Source organism: Macaca fascicularis, chromosome 15, assembly GCF_037993035.2.
Source record: "Macaca fascicularis isolate 582-1 chromosome 15, T2T-MFA8v1.1".
Lineage (NCBI taxonomy): Eukaryota > Metazoa > Chordata > Mammalia > Primates > Cercopithecidae > Macaca > Macaca fascicularis.
In genome coordinates, this window is record NC_088389.1 from 35,884,180 (window position 1) to 35,898,870 (window position 14,691).

The following is a 14,691-nucleotide window of genomic DNA, read 5'->3' on the forward strand; positions in this document are numbered from 1 at the left end:
GGTTTCGCCATGTTGGCCAGGCTGGTCTGGAACTCCTGACCTCAGGTGATCCACCTGCCTCGGCCTCCCAAAGTGCTGGGATTAAAGACGTGAGCCACTGCACCTGGCCTACTTCATTCCTTCTTATTGCTAAATAATATGTAATTGAATGGCTGTACCACATTTTATTTATCCATTTATCACTTGATGACATTTGGATTGTTTCCACTTCTGGGCTATTATACATAGTGCTGCTATGCATATCTATGTACACGTTTTTGTGTGGACACACGTTTTCACTTTCCTTGGATTCTCATTCCACCTGGGAGTGGAGTCACTGGGTCATATAGTAACTCTATGTTTAACCATTTGAGGCACTGCCAGACTGTTAACAAAGCACCATTTTGCATTTCCACCAGCAGTATGAGAGCTGCAATTTCTCTCCAACCTCACACTTACTGTCTTTTTGATTCTAACTATCCTAGTAGATGGGAAGCAGTATCTCACTGTGGTTTTGATTTGCATTTCCTTGATGGTGAATGATATTGAGGATCTTTCCTGCTTATTTATTTATTTTGAGATGGTTTTGCTCTTGTTGCCCAGGCTACAGTGCAATGGCACGATCTTGGCTCACTGCAACCTCCGCCTCCCGAGTTCAAGTGATTCTCTTGCCTCAGCCTCCCAAGTAGCTGGGATTACAGGCATGAGCCACCACACCCAGCTAATTTTGTACTTTTAGTAGAGACAGGGCTTCTTGATGTTGGTCAGGCTGGTCTCAAACTCCTGACCTCAGATGATCCTCCCACCTTGGCCTCCCAAAGTGCTGGGATTACATGCCTGAGCCACTGCACCAAGCTTCGTGCTTGTTTTTGTAAATAAAGTTTGGAACACAGCCATGCTAGCTCATTTATTTACATGGTGTCTGTAGCTGGTTTCTCACGATAATGGCAGACTTCGGTGGTTGTGACAGAACCTACAAAGCCTAAGATATTTATTATATGGTCCTTACAGAAAAAGTTTGCTGATTCCTTCTCTACACTATGGAGGCTTATAATCTTGCAGTGAAGGTTTGTTTATATCAAGTTCCCAATATACTGGAAGTGTTAAGCAAATGTAAGTTTCTTCCTTCCCTCCATCCTTCCCTCCTGCCACTCCTCTCTCTCTTCCTTTCTTTCCTAGGGCTCTTTCTCAGAGCAGACAAAATTAGGCCTCCAACTGCAGCTCTAATTTCTCCCTAAAGCTATTTTCACTTCCCTCTGGCTTGCCCCTCAGGTATGTCTGTCCGCCAGGTGCCAGGTGTGGCTGCCCAAAGGTACCTCTGTCTTTTATCAGCCTTCTCCAGGAGGCTTCCCAGGGCAAGGGCTCCACGTGAGGTGTTGCTAGTCTGGAGGTCTTCTAGTGGCCATTCTTCCCCCCAAGACAAGGGGGTGCCAGCCTCGAGGCTGATGGCAGCGTCAAGCTAATCTCCCAGGGAGAGGGATGCCCTGGAGGAAGAGGCCCAGGGGGAAGGAAGCTGGGATCACCCCCACTCACCCTCATGATGATAACTAGAGGGGGGCAGGCTCCCCAGTGCTTCCAGAGACCCTTTCCTGAAGTCGAGGAGCCCCAGGGCAGAGACCAGGACTGTGGGACCCCAGACTTACTGCCCTCTCCCAAGCGTCTTCCTTGGCAAAGTGAAAGCATTGAAAGGATGAGTCTTTTGGGGACAATGAGGAGGGAGGAAGAGGAAACTGGGAGTCTCTGAAATTAGGTTGGTGAGAGGGGAGCCCTGGCCAAGTTCCTGGTGCCTGAGGAAAGGGCAATGCTGATGTGCCTGAGCAGCAGGAAGGACCCCAGTTCCCTCCCATCGTGGTCCCCTTCCCACAGCCCCCACCCACCACCCCTGGGCTGCTTAACTGCAGTAGACTCCTCACTGGTCTCCTCACCCTGATCCTGCCCCTGAGCCCTCTTCCAAGGCAGAATAAAGCTAAGGGTCAGCCTCTGGGCCCGGGTTGGCGTATGAGCTCCAAAACTTCCAGCTGAGTGACTTTGGGCACCCACTTACTTTCCTTGTACCGCTTCCCGATCTATAAAATGGGGGAGACCAATGCTGTCTACCTCCTCAGCTGCTGTGAGCCATAAACTCGATAATCCATGCAAAGGGTTTAGAACAATAAATGTTAACTTGCTTTTATTTCTCAATGTGCAGACTGTTATTTCTGAAATACAAATCTGACCATGTCAGTCCTCTGCTTAAAACCCTCCTGGGGACCCCTGAAGCTATGGGAAGGAGCTTGTTTTGTTTTTGTTTTTGAGACAGGGTCTCACTTTGTCACCCAGGCCCTAGTGCACCTGTCAGGGCCTTTCCCTGAGTGATCGGTTCTACTAGGTGCCCTGCTTTTGTCCCTCTCCCCTCCTCTGGGACATCCTTCCTTGACTTCCACACACAGAATGGACACATAGGTGTGCAGAAGTGGAAAGGGGTACTCAGTGTACAGACATCATGTGGCATGTTGCAAGCCATGAAGCAGGGCCCCACCCCAGTGGGCTTTTTGGTCACTGCGGGTCCCACTGTCTGCTGTTGTGTTTGAAAATAGCCTCTGGCCTTATGCCTCTCCACCCAAGCAGATAATGTATGGTGTGGGTTCTTAAAACTTGGAATCAGTTAAAATGTGTCTTTTTTTTTTAGTCTCCCTCTGTTGCCCAGGCTGGAGTGCAGTGGCGCAAGGGAATCAGTTAAAATGTATCTTATTTTAAACAAAACTAATCCATGCTATTAGAAGTCAGGAAAGCAATTACCCTAGGGTGGGGCTTCCAGGGTGCTGGGGATGTTCTGATTTTTGATCTGGGTGTTGGTTTCATGGGTCTTTTCAGTTTATGAAAATCCATCGAACTTTTCTGTGCATATATTATCCTTCAATAAAAATGTCAAAACTCTGTTTGTTTTGGTAATTTCCTCTTTCACCCCTATACCCCTTGACATACCTGTAGATACAGAACTGTAAAACCTAAGGCAACAATGCCCAGGCTAAATAATTCATAATCCAATTCCGTAAGTGCAATTTACTCTGTGCTGCGGGCCCAGGGGACTGAATGAACCACAGCCCAGTCCTCCAGGAACTCCTGGTCTGTGGGGACGGGGAAATGCAGCCTAGCATGGGGTGGAGAGGTCATACAAGCAGATCCAAGAGGAGGGGATGGCACTGCTTTCTAGAGAATCATAAAGCCAAGAGGAACATAGGGGTCTAACAGAGATCAACAGGTTACTTGAGGGTTTGATATGTGCCTGCCGTTTCTGTTCTAAATGCTTTTCCATGTGGTGGCTAACTTAATCCTCAACGTAACAGGAACACTGGGAGGTAGGTACTATCATTTTCACCTTTTCACGGTGAGGAGAGAATCACAGAAAAGCCAGGTAACCTATCTAAGTATAATCAGCCAGGAAGCCGGAGAGATGAGACTTGAACCCAGGCTGTCAGCTTCAGAACTCATGCTCAGCCCCCAGGCTAAACTGTGCTGTGGGGAAAATAACGCTCAATTAAATGTCTAAATACACAACGAGGCTTGACATACAGATGTGCTCCATGAACAATGGCTACTATTGACAATAAGAAAGAAACAACCTATTAGAGAAAAAGTTAACCTGAAACTGAACATGACGCCTTTTGCTCATTCGTTAAGATCGGCCACGCCCCCTTCCAGGAACTGGGTGCCCCCGGGAGCTCAGCCATACCCTAAGAAAAGGAGATTTTGTAGCTGGGCCTGAAGGATAAACTGAGCGGATTGGGCCAGGTGACCTGCCAGGGAAGGTGCACCAGGCAGTGGGAGCAATAGTGGCAAAAGCCTAGAGGTGCAAAAATCGCAAGCTGAGCCAGGCAGAGCTCGCGATTCAGATGCGCTTCAGCCTTCTTCTTCTTAAAACTGGACCTCAGGCGCCACCTGGTGGCGACCCCAGATACTAACAGGGCAGAAACAGTCAATTGGGGTAAAAGTTGCCCACGCCCCTCTCTCCCAGACTGTTTGTTTCTTTTGTCTCTCCCCACAAATGGATTTGCTGTAAAACGGACTTTTACAGCTGTTAACGTCCATTTCAAAATTTAAAAAGTCAATTGACTTTGACAACTGTAAAAGTTCATTTTACAGCAAGTGAAAGAGACAAGGTGCTGGGATGTGGATGAGATGGGAGTGATAAAGACATGGTGAGGTCAGTGTCAAAACCAGCCCCTTCCCGGCTGGGCGCAGTACCTCAAGCCTGTAATCCTAGTACTTTGGGAGGTGGAGATGGGTGGATCATTTGAGGTCAGGAGTTTGAGACCAACCTGGCCAACATGGCGAAACCCTGTCTCTATTAAAAGTACAAAAATTAGCCCATGTGTTGGTGAGCGCCTATAGTCCCAGCCATTCGGGAGACTGAGGCATGAGAATCGCTTGAACCCAGAAGGCAGAGGTTCCAGTAAGTGGAGATCGTGCCACTGCACTCCAGCCTAGGCAACAGAGTGAGACCCTGTCTCAAAAACAAAAACAAAACAAGCTCCTTCCCATAGCTTCAGGGGTCCCCAGGAGGGTTTTAAACAGAGGACTGACATGGTCAGACTTCTATTACAGAAAGAACGCTCTGAGCATTGAGAAATAACAACAACTAAGGTAAAATTTTAATGTAAAAGTACATTGATTTTCCAGTTATCAAAGCAATGCATACTCATTGTAGAAAATGTGGAAATTATAGAAAAGAATAAGGAAGAAAATAAGTCACCCTTAATTCCATCACCCAGAATAACCACTGTTAATATTTTGGCATATTTGTCTCCAGTGTTTTTCTCTGCATATAATTTTCACAGAGCTGAGGATTAAACTCGCTGATGTTTAAATGTATGTTGAGTATTTTTGTGGACAAAGGCTTGGTGTGGAAATGAGTGTGGGTGTCGGGACCTGGTGCTGGTGTCAGACGACTCTGAGTTTGAATCCTGTCTTTGCCTTTACTAGCTGTGACTTGGGCAAGTGCCTTCTCTTAGAGTAGTAGCAATTTCCTTCACCATCTGTAAAATGTGATTAACAATGGGACCCATCCCAGAGCTGTTTTACAGATTAAATGACATGATGTATGCAAAATGCTTAGGACAGTGCCTGTCGCAGAGAGGTTACTCACCAGTAACAGATTACTACCTAAAGCTTTGTCTTTCCGACTCTTATCAGCAATCTCTAGAAATGAGACTGATTTCAGGGTTCAAGGATATGAAAAGCCACAAGGTTGTTACGGTTTGGCAAAACTGAGTGGAAATTTTTAAGCAAGATCGCATGTCTCCAGCACCACAGCTGTTCTCATTTGTCTCTATATTCTTTCAGGCCCTGTTTACGCAGAGCATTTTTTAAGCATTGTAATTGCAGTGCTTGCACCAGTTCCCTTAATGTTACATCATCAACATTTTCCTAAGCGGTTGAAGCTGTCATTGACAGCATTTGCTGTAATTCACTTAACCATTTTTTAATTGTTGAATATCTGGGCAGTCTAATTTTTCATTCATTCATTCATTCATTCATTCATTCATTCAAGAAACAGTTCCAGAATGCCTACTCTCTGCCAGGCACTGAACTAGGCGCTGGGATATTGTGGTCAACAAGAACAATGCACCCTTTATATTCTGGTACCCAGACCCTGGCTGGCAAGACAGGCTATAACAACTAAACAAACAAGTAACACTCCAACTGTAAACTATACTGAGTGCTGGGAAGGAAAAGGAGAGAACTCCCAGACAACTTTATTTTCACATTTGTGTATTTTTTGGAAGTAATCCTAGTCCTGAAATCCAACCTGCTTTTACTTCTTAGCAGACACAGCTGAAGCTTTTCTTGGAGGAGTCTCGTGTGGGTTTGGATTTTCCACTAACACGTTAGAATTTCCCGAGAAGTCAAGGATGCCATAGTATTCAAAGACCTGACAGTCGGGCTCAAGTGGGCCTTGTTTCCTTTCTTTTCTCCCTTCCTCCAAGGCTTGTGTTTCAACCGGTCCAGTCTGCTTCCTGCCCCCTTGAAGAAGTAGATGATTATCCCCTTCTTAAATCTTGCTTCACCTTTTCCTCACCTTCCCTCTCAGTACAGGGCCTCCATGAGCCCTGGGAGTCTTTAAGTCAATGGGCAAAAGCACCCCCATCCCATGGACAAAGCCTTGATGGGTGAGGCTTTGCACCCATTGGATTTCAATGACCACAAGGTCCCTTGCATGACTGCAGCAGCCTTATCCATAGTTCTGCAATGACTACCCCGCCTAACTTTCTATGGACCTGATTCCTATTCCACCTCGAATACTCAGTTTATAGTCTCTCTCTTATAGGAAGCCTGGTCTGGCTTTCTAATTCACAGTAAATTATCTATTTCTTGAGCTACTGGATGAATTTTATTTTTTACTCTTTGCCTCATTGGCACTTAATCATATATTCCCTCATACTTCCTATTTTCCTCTCTTGCATCATTATTTCATCTGAATAAGTCTGACTTAGATAGAGAGATCAGAGGTATCTGTGCAGATGTATCATTTATACTGAATGCTGAAGGAGCAGTAGCCAGAGATCTAAGGAAAGGCAGCGGGAAGGGCATGTGCAAAGGCCCTGAAGCAGAAGAGGTCTCAGGATGTGAAGCCAAAATGAATATTTCTATATGGGATTGTCCTTACAGATTTGACATATGAGGCTGAAAATGACTCATTCATTAATACATCCATACTACTTTGTTCATACTACCATGAACAAAGTAAGGGCCACTGTGTTCAAGACCCAGGAGATGGGGATACAGAGATGAATCAGACAAGATTTGTTCTTGCCCAGACTAATGGTGGAGGCTGAGATGATTTCTAGATAGTGTGACAGACAGACCAGGGTTGAGAGTTGTGGATAATTATGGGTGTGAATAGAAGAGCACAAAGAGTAACTATTTCTGCCTGGAGCACTGGGAAAAGTTTGTCTAAGAAGAGACAGGAAGAAGGGAAGTCCAGACAGAAGGAACAGTGTTTACAAAGGCATAGAGGCAGGGAGAGGGGGGGTGATTTCAGAAATTGTAATCAGGAAGGGCCTCTTAGGACAATCAATGTTCTTGGACTTTCTCTGTAGATGGTCACAAACCAGGGGAGGTTTCTAAGCAGGAGAGTGGCAGGTCTGGGGTGGAGAATGGGTGGGTGTGCGGCAGAGACTGGAGGCAGGCTAACAGTAGAAGCCAGAATTGGGGCAGTGATGATAGAGATAGATAAGAAAGAGGAGCTTTCTCTCTCTCTCTCTCTTTCTCTCTCTCTCTCTTTCTCTCTCTCTCTTGAGTCTTGCTCTGTTGCCTAAGCATGCAGTGGCGTGATCTCTGTTCACTGCAGCCTCTGCCTCCTGGGTTCATGAGTTTTGTGCCTCAGCCTCCTGAGTAGCTGGGATTACAGGCACACACCATCCTGCCCAGCTAATTTCTTTTTTTTTTTTTTTTTTTGATACGGAGTCTAGCTATGTCTCCCAGGCTGGAGTGCAGTGGTGCGATCTCGGCTCACTGCAGCTCCGCCTCCCAGGTTCACGCCATTCTCCTGCCTCAGCCTCCCCAGTAGCTGGGCCTACAGGTGCCCACCACCACGCCCGGCTAATTTTTTGTATTTTTTAGTAGAGACGGGGTTTCACTGTGTTAGCCAGGATGATCTCAATCTCCTGACCTCGTGATCCGCCTGCCTCGGTCTCCCAAAGTGCTGGGATTGCAGGCGTGAGCCACCGCGCCTGGCCTTCTTTGTATTTTCAGTAGAGATGGGGTTTCACCATGTTAGCCAGGCTGGTCTGAAACTCCTGGCCTCAAGTGATTCTCCTGTCTCGGCCTCCCAAAGTGCTGGAATTACAGGCGTGGGACAACGCACTTGGCCCAGAAAGCGAGATCTCAATATAAAACCTCTAATACTTGGCGATAGACTGGCTTTAGCAGGCCAGGGAGAGGGATAAGAGCAAATTTCAAGCATGGATGACTGAATGAAGGTGGTGCCACTTGCTGAGATCAGGGACACCAGGAGGAGGGACAGGATCTGGGGGGTAGGTTCGTGGAGAGAGATGGGGGGACAGTGAGGCCTTCTTACTAGTACCACGGACAGCTCCAAGTATTTCCAGAGGACTTGAAACAGACTCCATGAGTGGTTCTTGCCTCCGCTGCCTTAGAATCAGCGGAGGAGCTAACTTAACATGCAGATTCCCAGGTCTACCCAGATGTGCTGCATCAAAGTCTCTGGGGGTGGGGTCCAGGAGCCTGCATTTTAAATAAACACCCCAGGTTGCTCCCATGCAAGTGCCCAGACGACCATACTTACAGAAACTCTGAAATAAAGTCATGAAGGGAACAGATGCGAGCGCCCTCTGCTGCTAAAAAGGAGGTTTGGACCTCTTAAGTTTATGACTAGGACATTTCAAGGCAGTTTATTCAGCAAGTGAAACCCCTGGACTAAAGCAAAGAAACAAGACACCTGGAGAGATGAGAGAGGAAGAGGGGCCACGTTCCTTGACAACTTCTGTGCTTCTTTCACCCTATAGTGCCGAGCGAGGCAAAGTTCCCCTGTGTGCAGTCCTGGCCGCTCTGGTCAGTCTGGAGCGCTGTTACACCTTCTCAACCCCACTTCCTAAAAAAACAAATGTGGCTCCCTCAGGCGGGAGGGGAGAGCTTTCTCCTTGGTTTAGCTTTAAAATGATGGCAACTCCCAAAAATGGAAAGCAGGAGCTCAAACAGGTATTTGTATATCAATTGGAACCGACATTCTTCACAATAGCCAAAAGGTGGAAACAACCTAAATGTCCATTGACAGATGAATGGATAAAAACAAGGTGGTGAATGCACACGATGAAATATTATTCAGTCTTAAAAATGAGTGAAATTCTGACTCATGCTACAACATGGAGGAACCTTGAGGACATTATGCTATGTGAAATAAGCCAGACAAATACTACATGATTCCACTTATATGAGGGGCCAGGAATAGTCAAATTCATAGTCAGAAAGTAGAATAGTGTTTCCCAGGGACTAGGGCAGAAGGGAATCCAGACTTATTGTTTCACAGACACAAAGTTTCAGTTTGGGAAGATAAAAGAGTTCCGGAGACCCATAGTGGTGCTGGTTGCACAACAATGTGAGTGTACAGAATGCCACTGAAATGTACACTAAAATGGCAAATTTTGTTATGTATATTTTACCACAATAAAAAAAGTGATAGAAGAAAAAGCAATCAGGCTGAACTTGATGGCTCACGCTTGTAATCTCAGCACTTTGGGAGGTTGAGGCAGGTGGATCATCTGAGGTCAGGAGTTCGAGACCAGCCTGGCTAAGATGGTGAAACCCCGTCTCAACTAAAAATACAAAAATTAGCTGGGCGTGGTGGCCGGCTCCTGCAATCCCAGCTACTCAGGAGGCTGAGGCCGGAGAATCGCTTGAACTCGGGAGGCAGAGGCTGCAGTGAGCAGAGATCGCACCATTGCATCCCAGCCTGGGCGACGAGAGCGAAACTCTGTAACAACAACAACAACAACAAAACAAAAACAAACAAAAACAACAACAACAAAAAAAAAAAAAAAAAAGGAAAGAAAGAAAAGAGAAAGCAGTCAGGTTGGACGCGGTGGTTCCACTTGTAATCCTAGCACTTTGGGAAGCCGAGGCTGACCCATCACCCGAGGTCAGGAGTTTGAGAACAGCCTGGGCAACATGGCGAAACTACGTTTCTGCGAGAAACACAGAACCTAGTCTGGCAAACCTAGTCTGGCATGGTGGTGCGTTCGTGTAGTCCCAGCTACTCGGGAGGTTGGGGTGGGAGGATCGCTTGAGCTCTGGAAGTTAAGGCTGCTGCAGTGAGCCGAAATCGCGCCACTGCACTCCAGCCTGGGCGACAGAGGGAGACCCTGTCTAAAAAAAATAAATAAATAAAAGAAAGAAAAGAAAACGAAGAAATCGTTAATATCCTCAACTCGAGTGGGAATCTGTAGGGGGCTTACCCATGCCCATGGCTTCCTCATCCCATCGGGAGCTCCCTGAGAACGGGGAAAAGTGCCTCCCCTCTTATCTGCGGGCGCTCAAAGGACCAGCAGAGGGTTTCTTCAGTGGAACACTCTCTGCTCCCCTAGGGCCTGGGCTGGTCACATCCATCGCACTGAAGAGGTTCCCATCCATCGCACTGAGAAGGGTCCCATTGGGGAGCTCCTTCTCCGTCCTATCGAGAGTTATACCAGCGATTGGCGGGGACTGAGCCTCCTGCTTGAGGTAGCTGTTTTTACTCCAAGTCCCCAGGCTCAGGAGCCCTATGCGGACTCAATTTGCTCTCCCGCTTCTCCTCGCCACTCCGAGTTCTGCGGCCCAGAAGTCCAGCGCATCCGCGGGGTGGGCGGGTCCTGGCGGCTGTTTGCCCTCTTCCAACATGGCCGCCGCTGCCTCTGTGACTGGCAGGGTCACGTGGGCAGCCTCGCCTATGAGGTCGCCGGGGCTCTGCCGGCGATTGTCCCTTCCCGGACCCCGTCTCGAGGCGGTGACTGCCGCTGTCAACCCGAGCCTGAGCGATCATGGCAACGGGCTCGGGCGGGGAGAGCGTGGCAGCGGCGGCAGCGGCGGCAGTTTGGTGGCGGGCTGGGGCGGCGGAGCGGCGGCGGCGGCGGCGGCGGCACTGGCACTGGTGCCAGCCCTGAGCGCCATGCGGCGGGGCAGCTCCGAGAGCGAGCTGGCGGCCCGGTGGGAGGCGGAGGCGGTGGCTGCGGCCAAAGCGGCGGCCAAAGCTGAGGCCGAGGCCACAGCGCAGACGGTGGCGGAACAGGTCCGCGTGGACGCGGGCGCGGCCGGGGAACCGGAGCGCAAGGCAGGGGAGGAGCAGCCCAAGGCCCCGGCCCCGGCCCCGGCCCCGGCCCCGGCGCAGCCCAGCGCGGCCGAGGAGGGGGACACCCAGGTGCTTCAGCGGCCGCCGCCCACGCTGCCCCCGTCCAAGCCGAAGCCGGTGCAGGGCCTCTGCCCTCACGGGAAGCCCCGGGGCAAGGGCCGAAGCTGCAAGCGGAGCTCAGGCCACGGTTCCGGCGAGAACGGCTCCCAGCGGCCTGTCACCGTGGACAGCTCCAAGGCCAGGACCTCCTTGGATGCCCTGAAGATCAGCATCCGCCAACTCAAGTGGAAGGAGGTGAGGCCCGGCCCGGCCGCGTAGGCACAGTGGGGTGGACAGGACAACCTCAGAGGTCTCGGCACAGCCCAGGTCAGGTCGGCGGGCGAGGGCTGAGCTCCTGCGGTGCACCACGCTCGGGCCTGCTTGTCAGCCGCAAACCGCTCATCCTTCAAGGCCTACCCCCCACTCAAAATCACTTCCTCCAAGAGGGCTCCCCCAGACCCCTCCAGGTCAAGTTAGCCACTCACTCCTCTGGCTCCCCTGCAGCTCTTTATATGTCTCAGCCATCAGCATTTGCCTCTGCTTGTAGATCTGTGTATGTCTGTCTCCTCCACCAGCTTGTAAGCCCCTGGGGCCTCGGACCCGCTCTCTCACTTCTTCATTGAAGTTATATTTGTTTAGCACTTGCTGTGTGACTCTTGGGCAGAAGAACAGTTTTTATTTTGGAGGCAGACAGGCCTAGGGTCTCACTACACTCTGCTACTTAGCTGTGTGACCTTGAGTAAGTTGCTTCACCTCTTTAGCCTATTACCTTCTCTGTAAAGTGAGGCCAATTTTACTTATCTCATCATCTTGTTAGCATTAGAAGACTCACTGCTTAAGTGTTTTATAGCACAAGTCTGCAATAAATGGTAACTTATGTTACCACTCTCTCCTTTCTCACTTCTTCCACCATCATCACCACCAGCAGCACTACCACTGTCATCATCGTCAGTGTAGGCACCGTATTTTATATTCCAGGCTTGGCATACAGAAGATGTCAGTAAGTGGTGAATCAAAGGGTGAATGAAGACATGAGTTATCATCCCCGAGCCCATTTTAGACTGGCAGGGGATGGGATGAAGCACCAGTGACTATAGAGGTGTCTATTGCAGTTGGCTGAGTGGATAAAGCCATTTGACTTTATTTGCAGCATATAGGGTATTTAATGTGCTTTCAGGAGTGTCAGGAGTTTGGTTAAGGATAGCTGAGTGTGGACACAGCCAGTGGTGACAGGGATCTGCTGCAGGTAACAGAGGACTCCGGTACTTAGTCCTGTGCCTTGGCTATGGTAATGGTTTGGTATGGTAATGGTTTCATTAAGTTGGAACATACAGAGAGATGGCCACAGAAAGGATTGATGTAGTCAGAGGGTTGATATCCCAGTAGGAAATAGTGCATTTGGTTTGGAGGGAAGTCAAGGATCAGGCAGAACCAACTTCCATGTGGACAGGGGTTAGCCACTGGGGAAGTCTGACGCCAAGTGTCTGGGCCCCCAGCCTTGGGGCTTGGGATTCAGAGGGGAAATTTCATGCTGGGGAAACGGGAAAAACAAGGGCAGGCTCTCAGTTCTAAAGTATCTTGGTTTCTAGGCAGGGTCCCAGGTCCAGGCCAGAGATATGAGGGCTAGAAAAGGTACAACTGGACAACTTGTCAGTGCCGTGGTCTTAATGAAGGGAGAATCCAGCTAATAAAACCAGGCTATGGAGTCAGGCTAGGCAGATTGGCCCAAGTGGGGCCTCCACTTAGCTTATCCCTGTGGGAGAGAGAGACATGAAGCAGGCCAGATCTTGTTTGCTAGGAGAGATGGGGCCAGATGGACTCATACATCCCAGCCCAGGTTCATTCACTCATTCTGTAAATGTCCACTGTGGAGGTGCCAAGTTCTTTGCTGGGCCCTGGGAATCAAACATATTTAAGATGTGACCCTTGTGCCCAAGGACTTTATAGTTCAATAGGGAATAAAACACAAGTAAAGGAATAATTGCGGTCATTACAGGGCCATTGCTGCTGCATCCTGAAATGCTCCTTTTTCATTTATTTGCATGGCTTACTCTTGTCAGTTCTTTAGATGATACCTTTCCCATCAGTCTCCAGCCCTTGGTAGTTTTTTTTTCCATAGTACTAAACTTTACCTGGCATTATATTATGTATTGCTGTTTATTGTCTGTTTCCCTCACTAGAATGTAAGCTCCATGAGGGCAGGGGCTTTGTTTTGTTTATTGCTGCACCCACAGGTGCTTGGCACATAGAAGTTGCTCAATAGATATTTGTTGAATGAATGAATACATTATGTGATGAGTGTTTCTGTGTGAAAGTAGAAATGCTGCAGGAGGTAGAGAGGGGCACCCAGGAAGGGCTTTCTGGAGGAGATGAACCTGAGCTGAGTCCTGAGTGCTGAAAATGAACTAGAGTTATTTAGGGGCCATAGACTTTAGATCTCTGGTTGCAGGAGTGGTATGGGCAAAGCAGAGGACCTTTCAGGACTTTCAGTATGGCTGGATCATAGCGTGGGAGGTGGAATGGTGAGAGATGGGGCTACAGAAATGAGCAGGGATCAGATCATGTGCCATGCGATGAGATTTGGACCTGTTTGGGGGAGGAAGGCTATGTGAGCCATTAACGGAATTTTAACGTTCTTCCATTTATCAGGGCAAGTCAGTTAAACCCTTCAGGCCTCAGTTTGCTTATCTGTAAAGTAGAGGCGGGCAGAGCTAGTTCAGTGGTTTCCAGTCTCTCTACTTTGGTAGCCACATAATGGTAATGTTAATCTACGTGAGACTGTTGCACTGGTCATCCCCAGGGGGTAGGCTTTTTCCAGGGCACTACCTGTAACTGCTTCTTCCACCTCTAACCCTGCCTTTTTTTCCCGCTCAGAGAGCACATATAGGTGGCATATAGGTGGAGATGTTGATTCTAGTATATTTTAAAACGTAATTCACTGAGTGTGGTGGCTCATGCCTGTAATTCCAGCTACTTGGGAGGCTGAAGTGGGAGGATCACTTGAGTCCAGGAGCTCAAGGATGCAGTGAGCTATGATTGTGTCACTGGGTGACAGAGCAAGACCCTGTCTCTAAAAAGAAAACTGAAAATTAAAAAAGCAACAATTAGTCTACTATTAGGCTTGTGATTATTACTATCACCCTTCCTCATTAGTGCATGAAGTCCTGAGGGCAGGGGTGGTGGTATCTGACTTATGTCCCTAATGTACAGCACATTCTAGGTGCTCAATAAATATTCATCGAATGAATTATGGAATATTTGCAACAGAGCTTACATCACATCTTGACACCCTAGAGTGTGGAGGTTGAAAAGTGCCAGAGTAGCTAAACTTTAAAGTTACTTCCTGCTTTAAACTACGATTATAGTATTCTTAGTACCTCCTACAAAGTTGACTGCGTGAAAAGTAACATATATTTATATCCCTGGTACTAACAAAGTGCAAACACATGACCTTTCCTATGCCTGCCTTTCCCCATCTGTTATAAGGTGATATTGGATGAGATCATCTTGAACTCCCAGCGCTGACGTTCTAGGAGCAAGAACTCCTACTGGGGGCTGTGGTGCAAGGGTATGAGCAACAGTACCTCTTGCATACCATGCTGTGTTGCTGTGGGGTTGGAGAGTACTCAGGTGGCTGGCTTTGGTGGGAGTTGATGGGTAGCCCAGGTAAGAAATAAGAATACCAACCAGAGTGAAAGCTGTCTCCTTTTATGGGTACATAGTGGAGGGCTATATATCACTGTCCACTTCAGCAGTGTAGGACTCAGCCAGCATGTGAATTTGGAAGTTTGCTCAGCCGCAGGGCACACAATCTCCCTTCCTTTTTCACTTTTTTTTTTTTTTTTTAAGAC

The 14,691-nt window shown here is 48.4% G+C and overlaps 1 protein-coding gene and 1 long non-coding RNA gene across 5 annotated transcripts in view; one reads left to right on the top strand and one right to left on the bottom strand.

Annotated features, from left to right (window-relative positions):
* Positions 1 to 4,580: 4,580 nt before the first annotated feature.
* LOC107127602 (uncharacterized) lies at positions 4,581 to 10,303 on the bottom strand. Its single transcript, XR_001485527.3, has 2 exons — positions 9,933 to 10,303; positions 4,581 to 8,572 (listed from the first exon to the last, which is right to left on the bottom strand). It is a non-coding gene; the product is annotated as an uncharacterized lncRNA (long non-coding RNA).
* Positions 10,304 to 10,461: 158 nt separating this feature from the next.
* The window catches only part of TTLL11 (tubulin tyrosine ligase like 11), a 273,135-nt gene continuing 268,905 nt past the window's right edge, over positions 10,462 to 14,691 (top strand). For 3 of the 4 annotated variants that reach the window (XR_012424416.1, XR_012424417.1, XM_005580892.5), the window contains exon 1: positions 10,462 to 11,095. Coding sequence is in view for 1 of the 4 variants with exons in the window: in XM_005580892.5 (XP_005580949.3) it covers positions 10,622 to 11,095 (474 nt within the window). In the remaining 3 variants the exon portion in view is untranslated. The remainder of the gene's footprint in view (positions 11,096 to 14,691) is intronic. The other variant, XM_065530122.2, reaches the window with a different exon arrangement.